The sequence below is a fragment of the Raphanus sativus genome, chromosome 2, assembly GCF_000801105.2.
Source record: "Raphanus sativus cultivar WK10039 chromosome 2, ASM80110v3, whole genome shotgun sequence".
In the NCBI taxonomy this organism is placed as follows: Eukaryota; Viridiplantae; Streptophyta; class Magnoliopsida; order Brassicales; family Brassicaceae; genus Raphanus; species Raphanus sativus.
In genome coordinates, this window is record NC_079512.1 from 34,848,171 (window position 1) to 34,874,227 (window position 26,057).

The 26,057-nt window shown below is 37.6% G+C and overlaps 8 protein-coding genes across 9 annotated transcripts; 7 read left to right on the top strand and 1 right to left on the bottom strand.

The window, feature by feature from the left end:
- The first annotated feature begins 2 nt into the window (after positions 1 to 2).
- On the top strand, positions 3 to 791 carry LOC130508706 (DNA topoisomerase 2-like). Its single transcript, XM_057004349.1, has 2 exons — positions 3 to 66; positions 152 to 791. The coding sequence occupies exons 1-2, from the start codon at positions 3 to 5 to the stop codon at positions 574 to 576; spliced, it is 489 nt and encodes a 162-aa protein (XP_056860329.1). The 3' UTR covers positions 577 to 791.
- Positions 792 to 4,005: 3,214 nt separating this feature from the next.
- On the top strand, positions 4,006 to 5,840 carry LOC108841910 (rac-like GTP-binding protein ARAC7). The gene is made up of 7 exons (XM_018614694.2): positions 4,006 to 4,336; positions 4,511 to 4,598; positions 4,704 to 4,813; positions 4,929 to 4,992; positions 5,100 to 5,224; positions 5,338 to 5,447; positions 5,545 to 5,840. The coding sequence occupies exons 1-7, from the start codon at positions 4,238 to 4,240 to the stop codon at positions 5,576 to 5,578; spliced, it is 630 nt and encodes a 209-aa protein (XP_018470196.1). The 5' UTR covers positions 4,006 to 4,237; the 3' UTR covers positions 5,579 to 5,840.
- A 770-nt stretch (positions 5,841 to 6,610) lies between these two features.
- LOC108841908 (cyclin-dependent kinase F-1) lies at positions 6,611 to 8,713 on the top strand. Its single transcript, XM_018614691.2, has 3 exons — positions 6,611 to 7,181; positions 7,316 to 8,252; positions 8,430 to 8,713. Exons 1-2 carry the CDS (start codon positions 6,684 to 6,686, stop codon positions 8,231 to 8,233), a joined length of 1,416 nt encoding a protein of 471 aa, XP_018470193.1. The 5' UTR covers positions 6,611 to 6,683; the 3' UTR covers positions 8,234 to 8,252; positions 8,430 to 8,713.
- Positions 8,714 to 8,838: 125 nt separating this feature from the next.
- LOC130508097 (uncharacterized) lies at positions 8,839 to 10,556 on the top strand. Of its 2 annotated transcripts, none has more exons than XM_057003319.1 (3): positions 8,839 to 9,137; positions 9,489 to 9,780; positions 9,899 to 10,556. In XM_057003319.1, exons 1-3 carry the CDS (start codon positions 8,969 to 8,971, stop codon positions 10,419 to 10,421), a joined length of 984 nt encoding a protein of 327 aa, XP_056859299.1. In that variant the 5' UTR covers positions 8,839 to 8,968; the 3' UTR covers positions 10,422 to 10,556. The 2 variants fall into 2 exon arrangements, with proteins under 2 accessions (XP_056859299.1, XP_056859300.1); XM_057003320.1 differs by having other exon boundaries at positions 8,839 to 9,128.
- Positions 10,557 to 10,910: 354 nt separating this feature from the next.
- On the top strand, positions 10,911 to 14,180 carry LOC130508096 (protein tesmin/TSO1-like CXC 5). The gene is made up of 8 exons (XM_057003318.1): positions 10,911 to 11,566; positions 11,807 to 11,917; positions 12,062 to 12,239; positions 12,327 to 12,686; positions 12,773 to 12,864; positions 12,949 to 13,043; positions 13,136 to 13,495; positions 13,576 to 14,180. The coding sequence occupies exons 1-8, from the start codon at positions 11,259 to 11,261 to the stop codon at positions 13,824 to 13,826; spliced, it is 1,755 nt and encodes a 584-aa protein (XP_056859298.1). The 5' UTR covers positions 10,911 to 11,258; the 3' UTR covers positions 13,827 to 14,180.
- An 8-nt stretch (positions 14,181 to 14,188) lies between these two features.
- Positions 14,189 to 18,915, bottom strand: LOC130508094 (peroxisomal fatty acid beta-oxidation multifunctional protein AIM1-like). Its single transcript, XM_057003316.1, has 18 exons — positions 18,700 to 18,915; positions 18,539 to 18,610; positions 18,336 to 18,398; positions 18,206 to 18,262; positions 18,052 to 18,119; positions 17,878 to 17,959; positions 17,706 to 17,761; positions 17,331 to 17,633; positions 17,143 to 17,229; positions 16,821 to 16,995; positions 16,430 to 16,551; positions 16,145 to 16,308; positions 15,808 to 16,062; positions 15,599 to 15,720; positions 15,410 to 15,531; positions 15,168 to 15,316; positions 14,908 to 15,046; positions 14,189 to 14,511 (listed from the first exon to the last, which is right to left on the bottom strand). Exons 1-18 carry the CDS (start codon positions 18,794 to 18,796, stop codon positions 14,479 to 14,481), a joined length of 2,166 nt encoding a protein of 721 aa, XP_056859296.1. The 5' UTR covers positions 18,797 to 18,915; the 3' UTR covers positions 14,189 to 14,478.
- A 2,223-nt stretch (positions 18,916 to 21,138) lies between these two features.
- LOC108840275 (glycine-rich protein 5) lies at positions 21,139 to 21,867 on the top strand. Its single transcript, XM_018613111.2, has one exon. The coding sequence runs from the start codon at positions 21,210 to 21,212 to the stop codon at positions 21,642 to 21,644; it is 435 nt and encodes a 144-aa protein (XP_018468613.1). The 5' UTR covers positions 21,139 to 21,209; the 3' UTR covers positions 21,645 to 21,867.
- Positions 21,868 to 23,112: 1,245 nt separating this feature from the next.
- On the top strand, positions 23,113 to 23,804 carry LOC108840404 (glycine-rich cell wall structural protein). Its single transcript, XM_018613234.2, has one exon. The coding sequence runs from the start codon at positions 23,212 to 23,214 to the stop codon at positions 23,551 to 23,553; it is 342 nt and encodes a 113-aa protein (XP_018468736.1). The 5' UTR covers positions 23,113 to 23,211; the 3' UTR covers positions 23,554 to 23,804.
- The last annotated feature ends 2,253 nt before the right edge of the window (positions 23,805 to 26,057 follow it).

The window sequence follows — 26,057 nt, forward strand, 5'->3', positions numbered from 1 at the left end:
AGATGTTGGATCTAGCACAAAGGCTTGCTAAATCCAATTTCGGTTCCACCACTGAGAATCCAAGCAGTAAGTTTTCTGATAGAAAGAAACCACAGAATTGAATGATCATGAAAGTTAAAATCTTATACTTTTTATGCTGGTTTCTAAACAGAAGCGGCAATATCTTTGGATGACGATGATGACGACGTGGTGGTTGAAGTTGCTGCACCAGCAAAAGGAGGAAGGAAACCAGCGGCTGCGAGTAAAGCCGTGAAACCACCGGCAGCTCCGAGAAAGCGTGGACCAGCGGCGAGCAAGAAGCAGCCAGCAGCGGAGGTTGTTGCTGCTTCACCGGAGAAGAAAGTGAGGAAGATGAGATCTTCCCCGTTCAACAAGAAGAGTAGTTCAGTGTTGGGGAGGTTGGCTAACAAGGAAGGAGAGGAGGAGGAGAGTACTGAGACCGTGGTCGTTGGAAACTCATCGAGGCCAAAAAGAGCAAACAGGAAGGCGATGAAGTATGTGCTGAGTGATTCGGAGAGTGAGTCCGGGAATGATTCTGAGTTTGATGATATTGAAGACGACGAGGATGATGAGTAGAGTGGAGAGGAAACCAACTCGGTTCTTTTGCTATTTTCAAAAACTTGTTTGCAAATGCTATCTCAGACTTTAAATTCTCGTGCAATGTATGTTCTCTTTTAGACTTGTGTGTTTGACAATGCCCTATCTCGTGTTGGGTTGTGTTTTCTCAATTTGTCATTAACTTTGTGTTAGCTAAGCAGTGGATTTGGAGATAATTTTTTTTTTTGTTGGCATCTATTTGGACATAATCACAACTAAACAAATCTATATTTTTGAATGTGATAACGGCTATCACCAACAAGGATGTAGGCCCAAAATCTAGTTCATTATTCACATATAATAATAATTTTTTAATTGCTTTAAGAGGTTTAAGAAACTAGCATCGTGTTGATGATAAAGATTCTATAAAGTTGACTACATTTCCTACTCACAGCTTATTGAAGATACTTTAATCAGAGATAAAAAGAAATCGTAAATGCTAAAACGAACGGTGCACCCTACTGTATTGTATCAATTACTATATTATATTGTATCAACATTCATTTCCACATAAATCACATTTTACAACATTTTACATAAAAAGCCATGAATAATATGGATTGATTTGTGCATAATAGAAAACATGTTTATGCTTTAAACTGTAATATTTGTTTTGATCAAGGTTTTTTCGTTTACGGAATTTTGATCTTTGGTACATACATTAAAGTTGTGTTTTAATAGAATAGATACTACACTTGAATAAGTGATACTACACTTGAATAAGTGATTGTGAAAAAATCCAATTAACATAAATTAAAGTCCAAACCAAAAATAAGTAAATAAAAAATTATTATATATATATGTATTACGTAGTCGAAGATATATTAGTGTATATTATACAAATATAAAAATGCCATAGGATTTTGTTATATGGGGTATCATAAAATTGTTATTAAGCCAAAATCCTTTCTTTAGAGAAAATGGAACACAGTTGTATTGGATCATTTTTTTCTATTCAATTTTAAGAAATTGAGTTGAGAATAAAAACAAATAGAATTATGAAGTTGAATGTATTCATACCTTGTGTTTTTTTCAATCTTATACTAGGTGTATTTTCTACTCTCTTCTAATTAACTCAAAGAACAATTAAGCCAATTGTTTGCCCAATTTTTGCCCAATTTTTGCTATATTTCTGTTTTTCAAATCCAAAACCTCGATTCTCGTTTGTTAATCATAGTTACTTGTAACAAAGTGAATATGGATAAATGTATCAATTTTCTTTGTTCATTCATCTCATTTTACCAAATATTATTACTAATTTTAAGCAAATAAGCATATAATTTGTATTGTATCATGGCCAAACAACATTTAACCACATTACAAGATACAATAAAGCGGTAATGCTTCATCCTTTTGGAGCTGCACTAGCACTTTTCACTCTGGATTATCAAACGATCAAAGGCATAATCAAAATACTAATTAAGGTGTATATATGGTTAATATATCTTAATGACTAAATCATGTGTTTTTTTGCAGGGTATTTACAGAGGAACCATATATCGTTAGTCTAAATTTGAAGGACTCTAAGCAGTGTGTCTTTACCGTGTTGAAATGGAAGAAAGAGAAATAATCAGATATGTGAAGTGAAGTCACAAAGAGTTAATAGGAGAAAAATGTTGCTTACAAGTGTCTCTTGAAGTGCTTATGGTTGAGGTGCCTTAAGAGGAGAGAGAAGCTGAAGATGACTTCAAAAAAACCAAAACGGCTACTTAGTCGGTTTTTCTACCCGGAAATTCTTCCTCGTGAAATTGGAGTATAACATGGTAAGATCTTCTTTCTTGTATTTTTTGGAATGTAAAAAAAAGGTAAAACAAGACTTTTAGAACTCTAGTAGCCTCTTTTGATTCCAGTTGTAATATGATCTTCATAAATCAAAACTGGAAATAGAGGTTCTGTTTTCCCTTGTTGAATGGCCGCCAATAAAAAAGGCATAGTCATATGATAAAACTTGAATATGCTGCCTGCAATAGATTTCGTATTTTTCAAGTGCTAATACCTCCAATTTCCAACACAAAGGATGAGAAGAGATACAAGTTAGAATTATTTACTTCCTCCGTCAAGAAATCTGTAAAGCTTGGGTTCATAGAGACGTCGAGGATGCTTTGATTTTATTGTTTTCCTACAAAACAATCCAGACGATCGGGTTCAAAACAAATGACATTTATAAGAGGAGTATATCGAACTTAGAACATCTTTAATCTCACTCTTTTCCACTATAAATAAAGTTTAAATTAAAAGTGTTCCAGTGGTAGTCTATTTTCATTCTATTATAAAGTGACAAATAAGTTTACTCCAAATATAGATTAACTTATTTTTTTTTTCATCACTCTATTTTTTTTACTTTAAAATAGAGTATTATTAAGCAAATTCCAACTCTATTATAGAGTTACTCTATTTTAGAATAAGAAATATAGCAAATCATTGGAGATGGTCTTAATCAAGCATCATATTCTAAATTAAAAAAAAATGAAAAATGCATGTTGTATAGTTTGCAGTAACCAAATTAGGATATTTATCGAAACCATGATATATAAATTTTGTATTAAAAGAAAGTAACATATAATATTATAGCAAAAAATATTATGAAACTAATATGAATTCATGGGGGGTAAAGAAATGTTGAACTTAAAACTAGTGGGTCAACAACTAATTTTACCAAACTTATGCTAATTTAAAGCAAATATTCAATGGAAATAATTGATTTATCAAGTTTATATGGGTCATATGACCCCTTGACTTTTTTCTCTTTATCGAATATTTTGTGTCATTTGCCAATTCCTATGCATCAATCCTAACCAGTTGTTATGAAGGAAACATAAACAATCAACATGTAACAAGAATTGGATTTTTGTTTGATTTATGGACAGGAGGCATGACCCACAATCACATAACTAAAACTGATGAATCTACTTTACTTCGGAGTATAACCCATTCAAAATTGGCCCACGTACATGAGGCCTGAATCATTTGATCCAAGCAAATTTGAATGTAATATTGCGTGTAAAAAGAGTGTGTTACTATAATGAAAGTTGTAAGAAGAGAAGAAGTATACCGTGGTTTACAAAGTTGAAACTCCACTTATTTAAAACAGAATAATGAAAGAGTGTGAGGATTCAAATATAAAAATTAAAAATCACTGGAAGGGGCTCAAGAGAAACTCGTGCATGAGAAGAAACGTGAAACTCCCAAGAGAAGAAAAGGAAAACACACTCTTAGCTGGACACCAACAAGAGGACAAAAAGTCGAAACTGTATCGTATTTCACAACGGTCGAGACGTGTTTCAACTCAACCGTTGAAAATACCAGACTTTTTTGACAGAAAGGTGGTTACATAGCAAACGAAGAAGTAATTTCAAATCATTTTTCTTTAAAATATTGTTAATTCATTTTTCCTAAGTTTTTGAAATTTATTGAGAGGGACAATAAAGTATGACCCTTTTTAGAGAGAAGTATTGACTAGGACGAAACCTGAGAATCCGACACATTTAACTCTCTCCTCTTCTCTCTATACAAACATTCAATTTCTCTCTAACAACATATCGAAATTCACACTCTTGTAAAGCTTATCTCCAGCAGCACTCTTCTTCTTTAATTTTCTTCTAGGGGGTTTTGATTCTGTGGTTCATTACTAAAAGAGACAATGAGTGCTTCAAAGTTCATTAAATGTGTTACTGTTGGAGACGGAGCTGTGGGGAAGACATGTATGCTTATCTGTTACACGAGCAACAAGTTTCCCACTGTGAGAGTTTGTTTCCTTTATTTTTTCATTTTTTCCATTGTAAAGCTTTAATTTTTCTTGCTGGGTTTCAAAGGTTTAAGCTTTTTTAAACTCTTTAGGTAGAGATCTAGTGTATTCTGTGGGGTTATATATATTCTCATGTCTCCTCCTCATGATTCTTGTTGTTTTGTTCAGGATTATATACCGACTGTATTCGACAACTTCAGTGCCAATGTCTCCGTGGATGGTCAAATCGTGAATCTAGGCCTATGGGACACTGCTGGTAAAGACAAAATACAAAAACCATTAAGCTTAAGAACTCAAGTTAATGACATTTGCATGAGTCTTTTCCCTCTTTTATAATCTCACAGAAATAGTTGTTGTTCAGGTCAAGAAGATTACAGTAGGTTGAGGCCATTGAGTTACAGAGGAGCCGATATCTTCGTCTTGGCCTTTTCTCTTATCAGCAAGGCTAGCTACGAGAATGTACTTAAGAAGGTATATATATGTTTTTTTTTTTAATTTCTCTTTGCATTGGAGCATCTATTGGTTGTGAATTTTTTTGTGTATTCATGTTCTGAATCTGATTGTTTGTGTTTTTTTTTTTATATAGTGGATGCCTGAACTTCGTAGGTTTGCGCCAAATGTTCCTATAGTCCTTGTTGGTACAAAGCTAGGTAAGTTCATTTTTTTCTAATGTTGTTCTTGCAGAAACTTTTTTTTTTTCTATTTTTGAATTTCATCTCTTTGCTGATACATTGCGTTGTGGTTTGTGTTCTTTAAGATCTCCGTGATGATAAGGGATACCTGGCAGATCACACCAATGTCATTACCTCTACTCAGGGAGAGGAATTGAGGAAGCAAATCGGTGCAGCTGCTTACATCGAGTGCAGTTCCAAAACTCAACAGGTAATAAAGTCAAAAGTTATTTTCAGAAACAAAGACTCAAAAAAAAAAGAGAATTGTTTTGGTGAATATAAACAAATGTCAGAACCTTTTGCCTTGGGGTCTTTTTGTTGTAGAATGTGAAAGCAGTGTTTGACACAGCGATCAAAGTGGTTCTCCAGCCTCCAAGGAGGAAAGAGGTCACTGGGAATAAGAAGAAACACAGAAGATCCGGTTGCTCCTTTGCGTAAGCCCTTCCTAAATATTATTGTATCTTCTTGTTTTCCACTCTGTGATGAGAGGTTGCAGTAAAAAGCTTACAAACAAGGGTTTATAATATTCAGGAGCATTGTCTGTGGAGGCTGCGCCACTGCTTAGGACATAACTCAAGTGAAAAAGTTACAACAACATTGTCTGTCTCTCTCTCTGGTCGGTTTATTGGTATTTTTGTAGGTTGAAGAATTGCAACTATTAAAAGATAAGGGAACTGTTGGTTCTCTCTTATTTGTATGTGAAGTTCCTTTCTCTCTGTTATCCTTTTCTTCTCTTGTGTTGTGTAGACTTCTGCTGATTCCAGTAATACTCTGTGTTGTTGTTTAACAATGTTTGCATCGTTCTGTATCATCATCATCATTTTTTTTTTTTTTTTTTGAATGAATGTAAAATTTATTCAGTCAAATTATGTTTTACATCAAATGCAACTATGTTATGACTGTTTTAAAGAATGAACAAATAAAGAAATCTGCAACTAAATCCTTGTGCCAAACCAAGCTTGTAGAGCATCATGGAGAGCGTTCTTTCCTGTTGCCGGCAGGGAGGAAACAGTTCTGTCTTAGTGAGAGATGTATCAGTGTTCAGTGTCACAATATCACTCCATGCTGAAGAGAATTTATCTCCCAAAATCCCTTTGATTAGTTCCCTCCCATACACCTGATGAGTAAGAAAATTCAAAAAAAAAAAGGTGTGAGTGAGTTTCAGCACTTGATTTGCAAAGGATACACAACGGGTCAGCATCGACGTTCCATTTCTGCATCTGATCAGCTGTTGGTCGTCTTTGTTGCATCACAACCCAGAGGTGAAAGGAGTATTTAGGGGACACTAAAACCAAACTAAACAGCACCAAACCAAAAGCAGAAATGTCCATCTCCGCAAACTAATGTTCTTATACATCATGTTCATAAATCTAAATAATCAAAGTACATAAATCCAACAATAGTTACACAATTTTACCAAAAAAAAACAATAGTTACACAAATAGTCAGTTCAGAAAAAAGTTGCACAAATAGTTCAGTTGATAACTTGCTCCAAGGACCGGATAGTAATTTCGCAAAAGAAAAAAACCAAAGGAATGGGAACTAGCAGGGCATATACGTAATTCACCACTCTGAGTAATTCGTTAGTATGTTCTTTCATCATCGTCGTTAAATCGGGAAAAGGAGGTTCTGTCCGAAAAAAGAACGACGCCGGCAGGAAGCACAAGGCGATGGATAAACAGCCGGCGAGCAGCTGGAGCATCCACACCCGGCCGGAGGTAATCGCCAAGTACGAGATCTTCGAGCGAGTCGGATCCGGAGCCTACGCCGACGTGTACCGAGCTCGCCGCATCTCCGACGGTCTCACCGTCGCTCTCAAAGAGATCTTCGACTACCAATCGGCCTTCCGGGAGATCGACGCCCTATCGATCCTCCACGGATCTCCCAACGTCGTCGCTATGCACGAGTACTTCTGGCGCGAGGACGAGAACGCAGTGATCGTCCTCGAGTTCCTCAGGTCTGATCTCTCCGCGGTGATCCGTGACGCCAAGAGGAGGAAGAAGAATAAAGGGGATGGGCTCTCCGTTGGGGAGATCAAGAGATGGATGGTTCAGATTCTCAATGGCGTTGATGCTTGTCATCGGAATCTGATCGTTCACAGAGATTTAAAGCCTGGGAATATGTTGGTAGGTGATGATGGAGTGCTCAAGCTTGCTGATTTTGGTCAGGTGATTTGTAAAGTTTCCATCTTTTTAATCAATTTTAGTTTACCCTTGTTGTAAAGTTTCGATCTTTGAATCAGTTTAGTTTACCCTTATTGTAAAGTTTCGATCTTTTAATCAAGTGTGTGTTTGTTTTACAGGCTAGGATACTAATGGAGCCTGATGTCGTCGCCACAGATGAGAACCAACTTGAAGAAGGTAGCAGGGAGCCACCAGAAGTGATTCCTGATTATGTGAACTCGTCTCAGGGAGAACAGGAAGTGTTGAGTAAAGACGAGTACTTTCGGCAGGTGGAAGAGCTCAAGGCTAAGCAGGTTGTGAGATACGACGACACCGATAAGGACTCGAACGCGCCTGACGGAGACGCGTCTTGCCTCGCGACGTGTACCGTCAGTGAAATGGATGATGATTTCGGGAGGAACTCTTTTGCTTACGATGCTGCTGATGAGGAGGCATTGGACGGAGGCGGAGAAGGTTTGATGACGTCTTGCGTGGGGACCAGATGGTTTAGGCCACCGGAGCTTCTTTACGGGTCTACTATGTATGGGTTGGAGATCGATCTGTGGTCGCTTGGTTGCGTGTTCGCGGAACTCTTGTCTCTGGAGCCGTTGTTCCCTGGAGTTTCGGATATTGATCAGATCAGCAGAGTGACCAACGTGCTGGGGAACTTAAACGAAGAGGTTTGGCCAGGCTGTGTCGATCTTCCGGACTACAAGTCGATCTCGTTTGCTAAAGTGGAGTCTCCTCTTGGTATAGAAGGGTGTCTACCCAACCATTCAGGGGATGTGATAGCGCTGGTTAAGAAGCTTATATGTTACGATCCAGCTAGTAGAGCTACTGCTGTGGAGTTGTTGAATGATAAATATTTTAAGGAAGAGCCTCTTCCGGTTCCTGTTTCAGAGCTCTATGTGCCTCCGGCAATGAGTGGGCCAGATGAGGATGATTCTCCTAGGAAGTGGGATAACTACAGAGAAATGGACTCAGATTCAGATTTTGACGGCTTTGGTCCAGTGAATGTGAAGCCTACCAGTAGTGGATTTACAATAGAGTTCCCCTGAACCTTAATGGCTTTTTAAGGTACGAAGTCAAAAGCTTTGCCTCTTTCTCTTTCATACAGATATGTGTCTTTAATACTAATAGGCATAGCCAAGATTCGACAACCACTAAGAAAATTGTTAACTTTTTGTTGTGAGTATCAATGGTTGCTTGCAGTATTTTTAAGTAAGCTTTTTGAATCGTTTGCTGTTTCCTCAGATGGATTAACAGTTGGCCGGGGGTCCATGATTGAGAATCTTGATCAGCCTGCTTCCCTGAATCCGTCTGCTGTGTCAAGAAAATTGGTGTTGTGTATTGTGTCTCTGGAATAGAAAACAGTTACATTTTACAATCCAAGCTAAAGAGCTTATAAAAGCTTTTGTATTATCTGTGCTATCCATTTTTGTATTTTGTCATATCAACATGTTTAATAACTTGCTCTTTTCATGGTCATCATAGTTGATGATGATAGTTCAATGAGTCACGGAATCCTCTCATTGTCATCGAGGTTTTACTTATCTATTATCCAAGTTTCTGCATTCATCTTGTAAAAAAAGATCACGTTTATAATCAGATTACGAGTGTATAGGACTATCATGTAAAATAATTAAAATAAGGGGTTATTTAAGAAATTAGACTAAAGCTGAGAGACGAAAAGATAAATTAACAATAGTTTCCAGCTTCTATCGCACACTCGCGCTTAGGGTTTTGTTTTTTTCTTTTGGGTTTTGAAACGGGGCCTTGAGAATCGGAGAGAAATGGGGTCAAAGGAAAGAGATGAGACGAGGCAGCATCACCCGCCTCACATCAGCAGTGTCGTCGTGCGTCCATCCGGTAGCTACGACGGAGAAGGTGACCGCCCCGACGCCGCCGGAGAGGACTCTCGTGCTGACCGGCCACGCTCGGATCGTCATAAGGGTGAGAATGGTTCGTATCTCTCCTCTCTTCCTACATTTAATGGCATCCCATCTCAGTCCTCTTTTTTTTTTCGTTAATGGTTTCGATTTTGTGAACTGTGAGTTTTTTTTAAGTTTTATGAATGAGAGTAGTGTACGTTGAATTGTGATTTTACTGGCTAAGAGTTCAGTTACACTTGTAGCGTTAGTCTTTGAGGTTTTTAACGCTGGCTACAGTTTGCATAACAAGATTCCCTTTTCTCTATGTATTTGGTGTATGCACTGATAAATTCTTGGCCATCAAAGAATGCTATTTAGACACCAACTCCCTTGTCATTTCACATTGTCACTGTTTTTTTTTTTTGTGTGTGTGTGTGTGTAGGACATAGAACTCGAGCAAGTTCTAGCTCACCACCACCCCGTCGTCCATTTGAAGATCACCACCGACATGGCTCGGATCTTAACCATTCAGGTGCTCGTGGTGGCCGAGATTTCAGCAGTAGAAGGGAATCATCTGGGAGATACAGTGACTATTCACCACCCCATGCTAGAATTAGTCGTCGTTTTGATGGACCTGAACCTGCTTCTTTTAAAAGCGATGGCATGGGCAGGAACAACAACAATTACTCAAAAGTGCAGCCAAGAGAAGGAGATTGGTACTGTCTAGATCCCTTGTAAGTTTGTATCCTTGGCTTTGAAATTAGAAACTCTTAACACGTGTTCAAAAAAAAAAGAAACTCTTAACAAGTTTGTAGATTTCATTTGTATATGACTTTTTGGTTATGAATACAGATGCAGAAACTTGAATTTTGCGAGGCGAGTTTGCTGCTTCAAGTGCAAGAGGCGTCGCTATGCACCTCCCAATACTCCTCCACCGCCTCCTCCTCCTCCCATGAATCTCTCCCCAAGAAGAGACTTTTATGGCTACAGGTCTCCTCCACGTGGCTACCCTAGAGACTACCTGCCACCAAGGCTTGACCATCAAACATGGAGAGACAGAGACAGAGAAGCAGACCGTCTGCGTTACTCAAACCTCGACTATCCTCCTCCTAACAGAAGATTAGCATCTGACTGGGCCCCGGAACAACCTCACTATGAGAGACGTCCACCTCTCAGTCCACCTCGTGGTGGCGGATGGGGACGACATTCAAGAGAGAGGAGCAGATCGCCGCCATCGAGATACAAACCTCCACCGCCAATGAGAGGCCCTCCACCACCGCTAAGAGATTACCGCCGTGATAGTTACTTTGAGAGAGGAGGGAGAGACGATCAGCGTGGTGGTAGCGACAGAGACAGGATGAGAAACGCTTACTGATATACAGAACAGTGCATGTCTTGGGAAAACATGGTTTAGACAGTCGAAACATTTTCCCTGAAAATCAAAGGGACCTTTGTATTACACCTTAGATTCTTTTGTTCTAAATTCGAATGTTTAGCGAATTTTTGTCCTCTTTGTGCAAAAGAAGTAAAAAAGAAAAAAGAAAGTTCCGGGGCGAAATCTAAATACGCTTCTTCTCTTTTTCTTCCTACTTCCAAAACTCGCCGGTGAGAGTGACGAGAGGCCTGTCTGCGTGTCGGTTCACGAGTGGTAGATATCTAAATTAAGCACATTTTAAAGATCTTTTAGATAAATTTTGTATTCAGAGACGATCGAACGGTGGAGAAACGGCGAAACATAAAGCTTTTTATGAATTCAAATCGTTGGATCACCGTATTGGACACAAACCGCACGATGAAAACGCCGCGCAAATCTGACCGTCGAATATAATTAAGGAAAATTGAAATTTCAAAAACATGTTAGAAAGAGGGAGGAGGAGAGATGCTGTGTGGAAGAAGAAGAAGAAGAACAAAACCGGAAGTATCCTTCTCGACTTGCTTCTCCCTCTTCGTCTGTCTCCGTCAGCTAAAACCCTAATTCCCTCCCATCTCACTCTCGAAAGCTTATCACTTTCTCCTTCTATACACGCGGATCAAATTCAAAGTCCTGAGCTTTATCAGCCGCCGTCGAATCGGTTCCGATTCTTTTCCCGTGGGGGGATACGGATCTGGGTTCTCTCTGTGTGTTGCTTTGAGCTGATCTGTATCAATTGTCTCTTTCTTCGGGGGAAGATAGAAAAGGAAATTTTGTCTGTGGAGATTCGAAAATTTTGATATGAGTGAGGGCGGCGGCGGCGGAGGAGGAGGAGGAGGAGGCGAATTCCCGCCAAAAAAGGAAGATGTAACTGACAAGTCTTGTTTCCCGACGAAGACGCCAGCGAGGCAACTCGACTTCACTGGTGGAAATTCACTGTCTAAACCAGCGGCTCCTACTGCTGTCGTCGCTGCTACGAACATGGTCACTCCCTCCGTTCCTTCACCGATGGCGTCGCGGCTTCACCCGGTGGGACGACCAGTGGGACGACCGACGTTGCACGTGGTGACGACTAATCAGCCGTCACAGGCACAAATCCTTAAGCATCCGTAAGTTTTTTTTATCTAATTGCTTCCTTCCTCGACTACTAGTGTTTGAAATGAATTTTTTTTTAAATCTTTTGATTTTGAAAATTAAAATCTTCAACCTTTCAAAACTATTTCGTGTAAATAGTTTGATTGTTTTTTTTTGTCCAAAGATTAAAGCTTTATTACAACTCTCAAAAGATTACCTCAAAAAGATTTTCGAATTTTCAACCTTTGTTTTTTTTTTTTCAATTTTTGGTGCAGAAAGCCGGAGTCTCCAATATCTAGACCGAGGCCGCCTATTGTGGAAGGTAGAGATGGAACCCCTCAAAAGAAGAAGCAGTGTAACTGCAAACACTCTCGCTGCTTGAAACTGTATATCTCTTCCCTTCCCTTTCTTCTGAACCCTATTTCTTGTTCATATCTCTTTCCTTTATCTGTCTTTTAATTGTGGAGTTAGTAGATTCTGGTTAGGCTTTACTTTTGTGCTTACATACACTCTGCTGTGTACCTTTTCAGGTACTGTGAATGCTTTGCGTCCGGAACATACTGTGATGGTTGTAACTGTGTCAATTGTTTCAACAACGTTGACAACGAACCTGCAAGACGAGATGCTGTTGAAGCAACTCTGGAGCGGAATCCTAATGCTTTCAGGCCTAAAATTGCTAGCAGTCCTCATGGTGTCAGGGATAAAAGGGTACCGTTGTTTTTGAGGATTATCAAAAGCCTTTACATTCTCAGGTGTTTGGAAGATGCTTAAACTGGTGATTTGTCTTTTTGTCAGGAGGAGATTGGTGAAGTTGTGTTGTTAGGGAAACACAACAAAGGATGTCACTGCAAGAAATCAGGATGCCTTAAGAAGTATTGCGAGTGCTTTCAAGCCAACATTCTTTGTTCTGAGAACTGCAAATGCTTGGATTGCAAAAACTTTGACGGAAGTGAGGAGAGACAAGCTCTGTTTCACGGTGAACATGCCAACAACATGGCTTATCTCCAACAAGCAGCAAATGCAGCCATTACTGGAGCTGTTGGTTCCTCTGGCTTTGCTCCTTCCCCAGCACCTAAGAGAAGGAAAGGTCATGATATTTCTTTCAACCAAGCAACCAAAGATCCATCCACCCATCGACTTGGCCAGTTTCCACAGGTTTGCAAGTTCCCAATTTAGTCTGTATGTACTTTTTTGTAACCATTTATGGAACTGAAAACAAAAATCCCTTTCTTGGTATTTAGGCAAATAATGGAAGAACCGCAGGTTCATCTCCAGCAACTGTTTCTCGGCCTGGTGGCAATTCATCGGCAGCTCCATCAAAGTTTGTATATAGGTGAAATTGATGGTGTTGACAAGTTATATAGCTGATCCAAAGAGCTGCATAAAACTGAAGTTTATGTTTTTATATTTTTTGAAGGTCTCTCTTAGCAGATATAATCCAACCGCAGGATGTGAAAGCTCTTTGCTCTGTCTTGGTTGCTGTAGCCGGAGAAGCAGCAAAGACATTAACAGGTGAAGCTTTGAGTGAAAAGCTCTGTAATTTGCTGAGTTTTTAGCTCTGTTTTGTGTATTATTCATTGATCTTCCCTTAATTGTTTTCTTAGATGAAAGAAATGAAACAGAAGCTTCTTTAGCTTCTTCTGCACAAGATAACTCCCAAGGGAATAAAGATGTTGCAGCTGATGGAAACCAAGCTGATAAGTCTGGACCAGAGGGTTCCAACTCAGATGGCGCCGATGCCTCTAAAGGAAAGCCACTATCCCCAGCAACTATGGCTCTGATGTGTGATGAACAGGACACTATCTTCATGGTAGCAGCAGCTGAACCTAATGGTTCAGTTGATCCCGGTGGCTGCAGAACAAACTCACAGGAGCAGTCAGAGATTTACGCAGAGCAGGAGAGAGCGGTATTAACCAAATTCAGAGATTGCCTTAGCAGACTTATCTCTTACGCAGAAATAAAAGGTACTGTTGTCTCTAGTGCTTCCCGCACAACTTATGGAGAAACTTTCTCTAATTATAGTCAAGTCTTTTTGCTTTTGCAGAATCAAAATGTTCATATCTAGCAAGAAGGCATATACAGCCACCCCCAACCGCAACCGCAACAGTGAAAACCGAGAATGGGATTCAGCAAATACCACCAGTTGTGAATGGAGCTTCACGAACCACTGCTCAACCTACAGTCAGCAAACCACAGCCGTTGCAGCCAACGACCACAACTAATACCTCAACCACTCAGCAGCATCCTCATAAACCTCCAGCTTTACCGGAGAAGAAAGACCCTCAGAATCAATAAATTACACTCTACTTAGGACAACAATAGCTTACCAGAGAGAACATAAACAACAAAGCTGAAATCTACCTACCTCACCACCGCCTCATTTTCCGAGGTAATGTTACCATAATTTTCCTTGTCTCCTCTTTAAAAGCCTCTTGCAGATTTTTGGAGAGCTTTGTTTCTTTACTACACGAGTTATTTATCATTACTTGTTAGTTTTCTTGTGTTCTGTTGATGGTTTTAGTTGCTGAAACATACTTGTTTATTATGTCTGAGGTTCTCTTTCAACTTCTGTAACATTAGAGAGTAATAACATAATAATAAAGTCCCGATTTTACAAAAGATGTAAATGAGATAATATTCACTTTGACCAAAACAACTAAGTTTATATATCTGCACTAGGTAGTTTTACTATATTCATAACCATTCGAACAATTACATGAGAATGAAGTCACTACAAACGTTTTATGAAGAACATAACAATTCGTCTTTTCAAGTGCTTAAAAGTTAAAACAAAACACCTTATTAACTGTTGCTTTGAGAATTAACAATAGAGAGTGATTTATTCTCTCATTTAGTGACTTAACACTTTCAACCTCTCCAAGGCATATAGTTGTTTCGGACGTTTTATTTGCTGATTGCTTTTAAGCTCCCCTTCTTGTTTGTGCATTCACATTCGAGACCTCGACGCCTTAGGTTCACTCTGCAGTCAAAGACCAGAGTTCCATCATGAATTACAGAAAATGAATAGATTGATGATGGTAGCCGGACTAGTCCTGCATTCGTACTACATTATTATCTATTGATTTATTAGCAACTTTAGCGTCTAATTTTTTTCTGTTCTAACCAAATTACAAAACAAAACCTACATGGGTCAATGCTAAACTTAGTCTCAAGATATTGTTTACATCTCTAACTCTGTTGTGTGGAGATTGAATCTAAGATCCATTGTTAACCAGTGATTTGTAGCAGATGAATCCATGTGATCATTTAGGGTCACCCTAAATTTTATCCTCGCCTTCAATCGATATGTAAATAAGGGAACTGTGTTCTCTTGTGACATCATAACATGTAAAAAGAAAGTTGAGAGAGACTTTACCAGAAGCATCCCATTCATTGCCCTTTCCTCCAGATACCTCGATGGTTTGAAAAAGCCTCCATAAGTCTCGGACAATCTCTTGAGCCTTTCATATATGTACTTAGGTCCAACCGTGTCTGCCCAGAAAACAATTCCCCCGCTGCAACAAGGGAAAAAAAAAAGAAAAAAAAAAAGAGAAATGATCATTGACAGACAAAGACAAAGGGAAAAGCAACTGACCAGAAGAGAGTCAACGAGATGAAAAGATGGACCATTCTTACCGGTAAGAAGGAAAACTCATTCCAAGGACAGATGCAACGTCCAAGTCTGAGGCTCGGATCACAACTCCTTCATCTAGGACACGGCACGCTTCGTTAACCACAGGGAACAAGATCATCTCTACAATTTCTTTATCAGTTACTGATATTGGCTGCAAAAGAAAGATAAGGCTGCATTTTAACTTCCAACAAAAACCAAATAGTAATACTACTTTTATTTCGTAAGACATCATTTTTGTTCTCACCTTCCCACCAGGCATGATATTGGTAAGTTTCCTTGATTCCTCAACAACTGAAAGCACTGATGAATCAGGTTTCGGTTTGGTTCCCTTTTCGTAAATATAGTAACCTCTCCCGTTGATTTTGCCTGAAGCACCAAAATGTTAAAAGTGGACAGATTATAAATTTTGCTAAGGCAAGAGCAAATGACACACCATTTCGTCCGCTCTTAACCAGAAGCTCTGTTAATGGAGACTGAAACATTCGGTCACCATAGACCTTGGCATATATCTCCTTAACTGCCATTCCAATCCCGTGTCCAGCCAAATCACCTAGCCTGCCAAGTAAAGCTTTCTTCAGTTGCCGAGACAGTCATACCGCAACACATACACATTGGTAAATCAATAACGAAGGAGAGATTTACTGGAAAGGACCCAATGGCAAGCCAAAAGAGGTGATAACCCTGTCGACTCTGAACAAGTCAACACCTAGATTGACCAACATATGAGCACCTTGTGTATACGGAAAGAATGTCCTGTTCACTGCAAAGCCTATGCAGTTTCCAACCACCACTGGAACTTTCTTTATGGCCTTTCCAAGCGCCATGAGATCCAGGATCACCTGAGCAGAAGTATTCTCTGTACGAACTATCTCGAGAAGGGTCATAATATGTGCCGGGCTGTAAAAAAACAGACAAAACCTTTGTTAGTTACATTGGAAATATCAAAAACATAAAAATCTTTGTGACATTGACTATGCACCTGAAGAAGTGTGCGCCAACTATGCGATCTTTTGAGTTGGTTTTCTCCCCAATTACGTTGAGGTCGATAGTCGATGTGTTGCTCGCCAAAATACAATGTGGTGGACATATATCTTCGATTTCTTTGAATATCTTTTGTTTCAACTCAATTTTTTCAATCACTGCCTGAAAAAAATGATACCAGAAACAACAACTTATAGTCAAGAGGAAATATTTACACACTGGTTAGAACCCTCTTTTAGAATTTGAAACCAAAGAGAAAGACAGATAACAGTGAGGCATATACCTCTATGACCATGTCCACATCTTTGAATTCTGCGTAATCGAGTACCCCCTTGAGCAACGAGAGGGCCTTTCCTGCTTTGTCTTGTGCCAGCTTTCCCCTAGACACCAAGCTTTTGAGATTTGCTGTCACAAGAAAAAACAAGGATAGTAATAAACATATAATCTATTATTCCATCATATGCTATGTATTCTTCTTTTGGCTCAAAACAACTCATTAAGTGTTTATACACCTTTCTAACTTCTTAGGCCTGTATAGTATACTCCCAAATACAGCATATCATCTGAGAACAATCGTGTAATACCAATATATATACTTCTATTATATAGTAACTGGACCAATATATATACTTCTATTATATAGTAACTGGATATGTTCTGGATAAGATAAGAACCTTCAACAGATTTTAGTCCTTTCTGAAGGTATTCTGGATTTATTTCTTTGAGCACAACTCTTGTATTGCTTAGAAGTAGAGCGGTAGCGATACCAGAACCCATCAGACCTCCACCAATAACCGCAACTTTTTTCATCGGTCTCGGTTTCAATCCAACGTCAGTTACATTAGGCACCTGAAAAGTGTTTTAAAAGATTGCTCAGGATGAAGGTTAAAGGTGGAAACAAGAAGTACTATGAGTCTATGAGAAACAAACGCAGTGCAATTTTAATCCTAAAGAAACTATAGCTTTAGGAAAAGTTAAAGGTTTGGCCTATCTCACCTTTGATGTTGCACGCTGTGCGAAGAAAACATGAACAAGAGCCTTTGCAGTGTCTGACATTACCAATTGCTTGAAAACTTCTGCTTCCTGCATAGTGAATCAAGGAGCTATTAACACACTAGTGGCAAATGATTAATGTCAGAGCTATTAAACAAATTAAGGAAACCAGAAGACAGTGTCAATGTCACCTTGAGAACGCCGCTATATCCTCCATGGACGATACCTTCTTCAATGACATCAATGCAAGCATGGTGCTGAGGCATATTCGGAGCTATCTTCTTGGCCAGCTGTCTTGTATTCTTCAATACAGCACGAGCTTCAGATAGAGAACCAATTTTGTCGGTCCTGTGCAGTGAACGCAAAAGGGGTTTACGTCCAAGTGCAATGTCTAGAGCCCACTTCCTGGACGTGCTCAACAAATCTCCAGGCTGCACCAAAGCATCAACGAGACCCAGCATATGCCCTTCCTCTGACGATATCGACTTGGAAAGCTACAAAAGTAACAAAATTCTCAGCCAGGCAAAAAAAACTGTTAGTAAATGCGAGAGAAACGCCATCCATACCAGGATCATATCAGTTGCTTTTGCAAGGCCTACTAATCTTGGAAGACGTTGCGTTCCTTCATAGACACACAGTTGGCTTGGTTACTCACTATTGAAAGGTGTATAAATTGATAAACAAAAGTGTCTTTGTTTATTTAGAAGAAGACCAAGCTGAACAACAAAAAGTCGGTACCTCCAAAACCTGGAATAACTCCAAGTGTCAGCTCTGGTAAGCCTAGCTGAGCTTTTGGGGCAGCAACTCGAGCATGGCACGCCTAAAGAATTAGAAGAGAGAGATATACAAAAAATCAACACAACAACGGCAAGAAAAAGATAGTTATAAAAAATAAACATGAAAAGTCTTAACCATAGCCAGTTCTAAACCACCACCAAGAGCTAATCCTTCAACAGCAGCAACAAGCGGCTTCCTAGAGTCTTTGATAACCAGAAAAAAACAGTATCACTATTCACGTTGTGTATATCTTCAAAAAAAAAAAAAAAAAAAAGTTAAGCTTAAATACCTTCCATAAGGTTGGACACAAGGTCAATGGAGACTTCAGGCATAAGCGATATATCCCCTGCCCAAAGAAACTATATTCTCAACAACACAAGCTTTTTACTATACAACAGAAGGTAGGAACTTCTTTTTACCAGACTTATGAACTTGCTGGAAAACATTGATGTCGAAACCACCCGAGAATCTTCCACCATTGCCTGAAATAACGATCAAATACATTCTAAGGGCCTTCAGCAAACAACAAGGATAAGAAAAAGGATTGAACTTTCAATCTTTAGCGACACTTAAGATCCCAAAATCTAAAACAAAAAGAAACTCAATTTTGTGTGTAATTTACCGGTCAAGACGATGGCCTTGACATCACTCCTCTGATCCGCGTCTTGAAACTTCTCCTTCAACCCAGAAATAACTGAATAATTCCCACACAGAAAGAATCAGATAAGAAAGAAAGCAAATTAGCATATCGTAAGCGATCAAAAAGTATGGAGCTTTAATTACTTGGGCTGGCCAGAGAGTTAACAGGAGGATTGGAAATGGTGATCACAGCAACACCATCGTTTCCCACTTCCATCGTCACTCCTATCTTCTTCGCCATCTCGCTTTTACAAAGTTTCTCTCTCTCCCGAAATCGGATTAGAAAAGATCTGTGCTTTTTTGTATTTGTCAGACAGAGATAAGATCAAGGCGTTACGTACATTAACTAATAACGTGAGTGGATTGTCTTTCCTAACATGTTGTTTCGTCGTTCGTTTTTGTCATAAGCAGTAACCAAATTTACTAAGTTAACAAAGGCCGAATCGATTGTTTTATTCAGGGCCCTTGTGGCCTTGTTCACCTCACTCATTAATATTTGGACCTTTTGTTAGTTAAAACCAAACTAAACTTTCCCCGCCAATATTACTAAACAGTCAAATATTAGGCTATTTATTAGCTATACATGTAAAGTGTTAAATGATATAAATCAAGTTCTTGCGAATTATTATTAACCAAATCTGTTCTCGCTCTCCTAACAAAATTATTCTCTTTATTTTTAACTTATTATTATGGCTAGGTTTTCTAGTTGTCGTTCTAGGATGTTGCTTATGTAATTAACGGTATTGTGTATATCTCTATATCATTAACAGAAAATTTGGGCAAACAAAAAACTTTTTGAAATTTAATAATTGGGTAGCCCATCAAACAAATTAAACCCACTAATCCCTTCTAGGGTATTTTATTTTCAGAACACCATTAGTATGAATTTTTCCGGCCTTAATTTTTTTACGATACGATGTTCTCATGTCATATAAAGGATAGTGGGCTTACATTTATGGGCCATTTATACTAAAACTTGATTACTAGATATTTTAAAATGCTCATGGACCTTATACCATTTCACTACTAACTGTTTCCTTGGGTCGGATTTGAAAAAAAAATCATTTCCTAAATTAATATTGTTTTTTTTTTAACTAAAAACTTTCAAACTAAAACATAAACTAACGTCTAACTATTACATGATTTTATAGTTGAGTAAAGTTTGTACGAAACAAGCTTCAAGAATAATTGAATCCCAACCTATGAAAGTAAATTAATGTTGTTGAGATCATATGTTATTCATATTGTAATTTACAATTAATATATAATAATATTACCAATTTAATAACTTCATTTTAAATAATGTACAGAATCATATGCTTTAAAATTACATTACATGGAGATTTCTTTGGTAAAATTAAATTGCATTACATGAGATTTTACTGCGAAACTTAAGTTTGTGTATTATTAAGCTTTGTCCCATTGATCGGAGGATGTTTAAAAGGAACGGTGACCAATTTACACCGAAGATATAAAATTTGGTGTCAATTTGACAGCATTAGCTTCAAACAGATCAAATAGAACCGAATCAAATAAAAAAAAGTAATCATAAATTGAAGTTTAACTTTATAAGTAGAATAATTCCAAGAGAAGAGATAAACTTATCATCTGAGGACAAAAGAACATTATAGAGGTTAAGTAAGTGAACTATATGTAAAGCCCAAAGAACAACTATTTTACTGGCTTCAGGCTGTCATTCTTAATATTATGCGTTGGCAAGAGTTATTGCTACTGATCGAAATCTCGTGATCATTTATTTTCATCTGGCCATTTTATATTCCACTTGTTTGGGTGTGTAAACATGTAGATTCTTCTCATACACTCCTGGTTTAGTAACTAGATTATTGTATAAATATTACATCAATCTTGTTCGAGAAATACTAATTTACGGATTTATTTATTTTGTTAATTTCCATATTAATATTTTTTTTGTCTTCCAACTGTAAGTTCGATGCATTTACATGCTCTCTACTAACTTTGGGCTTTGGGTGCAGCCACATGCCCTGCATGCTCACATTTATTTCACTTGTATTCTATATACATTTTCGTTTTATATCTACATTTTTGTATGCATATTCATTTTTTTGGTAAAATTGTATGCATATTCATTTCATTGAGTATATATACATTTTGAATCCAGAGTTTATAACTACGGACGTTTATGCATGTGAGACTGATTATAACTCTTTAATGTCAAGTATAATCTGCGTACAAGTAATGATGCAAAAATACATCGGTATTTCAATAAAAACAAATGCGAGCTAGAAAAAGATTATGGTGTTAAACTATATTACTCTAGATTTTGACACTACGAAAAAAACAACACGAACTACTTATTTATTTCTTAAAAAAGAACTATAGCTTATCTGCTCCATTTGTCAGTTTATAAGTTATAACCCTAATTATCACTGTCTACATACATATATAGAATAGTAGAAAGTTATTGTAAACGTGGAGGGATCTGCATGGAACAAATAAGAGATGAGATGGTCCGACATTCATTTACAATTTGTCTCCAAGTGTCATTTCATAACCCTAGTATTGACCGTTCATTCTCCTATATAATCTCCCAATGTATCATGCATTCTTCACTACATACTCACTACTTACAAAGTACACATAATAAAGTTAAGCTACAAAAAGATTAACAAGAGATGGCAATAAGGTGTTTAGCCGTGTTCCTCGTTGCTCTCACTGTGGCTCAATCCGTCACTGCCACAAGACCGGCCCCGGCCAAGAATGTCGGAGCTGGCCTTGACGACCAAAAGAACTTTGTTGCGTTTGCTGGAATCGGTGGAGCTGCTGGAGTTGGTGGTGTTGGTGGTGTCGGAGCAGGTCTTGGTGGTGTAGCTGGTGGAGTAGGTGGTGTCGCAGGAGTTTTGCCTGTAGGAGGAGGAATTGGTGGTTTAGGAGGTGTAGGTGGTCTCGGCGGTGGTTCAGGTCTCGGTGGTGGAATAGGTGGAATTGGTGGTGGTTCAGGTCTTGGTGGTGGTGTAGGTGGGCTCGGTGGTGTAGGTGGTCTAGGCGGAGTAGGTGGTTTAGGAGGAATTGGCGGTGGAAGCGACTGCGGTGGTCTCACGCACCCTTGATGACAAAAGCGTTTTTTCATCTCTCTATAAACAAAAGATGGATCGAAGGGTTCATAAGTATTAATATTTGTATCCTATCATGTTGTAAGCTTTTCCCTGATGTTATGTACTTATGTTTTTGTTTATTTTCCATATACGTTTCATTTTTCATGATGTTTGTTATTAATTAGTACTTGTGAGAAACCTTGCTATCAATAAATGGAGTGTGTATTTTTTTCGTGTTGCACAATGGTGTTTGCTTGCTTGTGATCCAAGATATTCATATAACTGCAATATGTTATTAAAAAAGGAGATTAAGGTTACAAAAGTAAGCTTATGCGTCAAAAGTGCTATCCAAAAAAAACAGTGGATATCAAATACTGTTACTTGTTAAAAAACGAAATCTAACTCGAACAATTTAACAGTTTTTAAAAGAAGTTGTATGTACCGGTTAAAAATTAAGAGATTAACAGAGTTAAGACTCTCGAATATCGTCGGTGTAGTATCTTACTGATGACTGTAATATAATAAATTGCTTGAAATGTTTTGTAGGATCTATACGATGGGAGCTCAATCGTGACCATGTTCATGTGTTTTAATTATTACAAATATGTATGTAGATATCTACACATATTTACCTATTTAATTCCAATAAGGGATAACAAATTAGTTACAACCACCAATAGGCTAAGAGTAAATGTGTAGTTCGGAAAGAGAAGCCTCTTTGTTCAAAAAAGGAAAGAGAAGCCTCTTTTGAAGCTGAAGTTAGCTATCTCTAAACGAACTATATACATCTACTACGTAGCTGGACTACTATGGTTTAAAATAATTCAAGAAAATGATTTTAATTTACTTTTTATGTACCTTTTTTATAACAACTTTTCATGTATCTATCGAAACGAAAGTGTAGAAAGTTGAACCACTTCTTTACAAAATTGGAGACTCTACCAATTATTTTCCTTCTTCGATCAATCATCAAACTGTATGCACCACCGTATTAAACGTGGTACGTAGCTAATACAACAGATCTACAAAACGAAATCATTCGATAGAGACTATCTAGTTCTTAAGAAAATCATTTTCACCAGGTGACAGGTGTTACTTTGATTAATGCATGAATCATCCTTGGACATTATATTCAAAAAGGAAACCCGGACAGGATTATTTTAAAGAGGTTTGGTCGCTTGATAAAAGCTAAACTAAAAGCCTTAGAGAATAGTTACAATTCTCTAATTTCTATATTAATTTTACCGTCTAAAATATCGTTCCAAATTTTAACAACTTTATCTGATTGCTTTGACTGGCTCAACCGCTTACACATCCGTGGCGGAACGTTGGTTACTTACCCCTTCACCACCAGTCACTTTCAGAATGTAAATAAACTTAAATTTGACATCAGAACGTTTGGTAGAAGGCATTTACATTGGCAATAACTATCTTCACCGGTCATTTTTTGTATGTGGTCACTCGGGGCCTTTAAAAGGACCCAGAATATCTCCCAGATTACCGGCAAAGCAATAAACATAATAACTCAAATCTTGTCTACTTTCCTGTTATCAATATTACCGTTCTTTACCACTTTGAGATTATGGCAAAGTGTTTTCTCACTCTCTTCTTGGTTCTTGCCCTAGCCTCAGTTTTTGCTTCTGGAGCAAGAAACATCCCAGGAGGACTCTCTGACCAGAAGAACTACCTTGGATACGGTGGCGGGTACTCCGGCATCGGAGACAACGGTTTACCTTTCGGTGGCGTCGGTGGAGGTGTGGCTGGTCCCGGTGGTAACCTTGGTTTTGGTGGACTTGGTGGTGTTGGTGGAGGATTAGGCGGTGGCTTAGGAAATGGGATAGGCGGTGGCTTAGGAAACGGGATAGGCGGTGGTGTTGGTTCCGGAGTCGGTGGAGGAAGTACCGGAGGAGTTCATTTCCCTTGAGTAGTTGAGTTGTTAATTTTGGTTTAAGGATTCGTAAAGGTCCTTGAGCTAGGTCTAGCTTAAGATGATGTCAGAGCAACAATAATAATCATGTCTTTTTTTTCAAAATTTCATTAGCTGTTTACGTGCGTTTTAAGTTACTATGGTGTGATGGTGTCCTTAGAATCAGACTCGTGTCTTTGTCGTGTCGTGGCTTGGTCCAATTTCAAATTCTATTTAACTTCCAGTGTGTCACTTAATAAGTTTGTCAACATCTATGACTACTTTTTATCATAAACTCTATTTATAGACTTATAATATAAGCAATCTCTATATACAAATGTGTTTGGAGCGCACCTCGAGTTAATTGAAGTTCAACTAAAATACAAAGAAAAGAAGTTAATAAACAAAAACCGGATGCAAAAGTTTAATAATGAAATGGGATTTTCGTTTTATATGACATTTAATAGATGTAACAAGTAATTAGATAGGAAACATGAAAGCACTATACATAATAAAAAAAGCATGATTTAGTAGATGTAACAAGTAATTGTATAGGGTGGAAACGATATACTTATCGAACAACACTTACATATTCGATCTACAATTTTCGTGTTTGTGATAGTTAGGTGACAACGTATTAAAGTCGAAATAAATACGTTCCAAGCTATGGAATCAGAAGGGAACCTGACCAAAAACAGTCAAACTTAGGCAGAGCTGACGTTGCATTCCAAAATACTGTTTGCAAGATTGGTTTTGTGCATTTACTCTTTCTCTTCTTTACAGAATGCGTTAGGCTGGGAACCTGGTCTATTACACGTTGTGTTGCAGGTGAATATTAACTCATGGATATTTCTTTGTATATGATGAAAACTGAGAAATGTAAACTTCACCGACAACTTTTTACAGAAATTATGATTTTGTATTATTTTTTATTTCATATCATAGTCTTTGGGATTTCTACCGTCAAGCAATCATATCCAAACAATTCTGTCAAATAATTTAAAAATATAAAACAGAAAAATTCATCGTCTAAATACACCATATGAGTGTGTCTAGGGATGTCAATTGGGAATACCTAACCGGTTCGGTTATGTTAGTTGTGCTACTTTTGTATGAGGCTAGTGAATACGCTAATACGGGAAGAGTACAAACAACACAAGAAATATTTCCTTTGATCTTGTCTTGATCTCAATTTTATATGGATAGTATGAGACACACCTACAAGCAGTCATCTACAAGGGAGGTTCACCGTCATATCTAATTGTATGTTGTTTTTAGGGGTTTGAGTTTAACCCGAATCAAAGAAAATATAACCATGTCCAAGATTAGTCACTCATGATATGAGGATAAGATGTGATTTTGTAGGCTTTATAGCTGTTACTGAACTTTATGAATTAGATCCACAATCGTTTATTTTCGATTTACTTTATTTGTGGATATATTGTAATCAATAAGAATAAATAAAAAATTTAAAAAATAATTTGTAATTTGTATATATTAGATTTAGTTTGTTTAGCATATCAAAAAGTACAGCCGCCCGAAAGCTATTTAATTGATGAAGTCGTCTCGATCTTTGTCTGTCTAGATTTGTTTTTATTTTTCTATATAAACTTGAATAATGCGAAACCTTTCACTATGTAGACTGCTTCGAATATTTGGATTCATGCTTTTTTTCTCCTGAAAATTTAAGGATTCGTGTTATTGTGTTCTATTGACTAACTACTATGGACTTAATTGTGTTGATTAATTTTGCTATTGTTTTTAAGCAGAAAACTGAAATCATTTTTGGTAACGTAAAACATTAAAGGTACTTTGTATTTAAATAACAAATAAATAAATAATAAATCAAATGTTTACCAAAGACTAATATATAGTTAACTGAAGGAGGCTCATGAAATGGAGTACTATTTTTCTTAGAAATAAATTCACACCATGCTGAAATCTCAAGGATAGTAACTTGTTTGACATAATTACATTATAAACATTTAGAGTTATAGTTTTGACATCCTACTGTACTATAACTTATATAAATTAATTTTGTTCGACTACTGATTTCGATGATACTAATTAACTGGATAACAAATCACAAGTTTAAGCTAACTTTTTAGACAAGCCGACCTTTAAGCTTCAATGACAGTTAACCCGTGAATGATCACGTAATTGATTTAATCGTTGATGCAGTGCAATAACTTCTGAGTCCACAAGTTAATTAAACGTCAATTACCGTTTCGATCTTCCACTATAAAACCATAGCAACAAAATACAGCTCTTCACAAATGTTTATTAATATTAGAAATAAAAGTATGAATTACATCAAAACGTTTCTCCTAGCCATTTTTATTTCTCTTCTTTTAACAAGTCACTAGACTTTGACCCGCGCTTTGGAAGCGCGGAATATTTTACGATGAAAAATTTCACTAATAACTTAACAAATATTTTGGTAATTTTTAAAGAGTGTGTATTTAAAATATTTTTGCATTTAAATCAGTGTTTTTAAATTCAACTTGATTGTGATTATACCG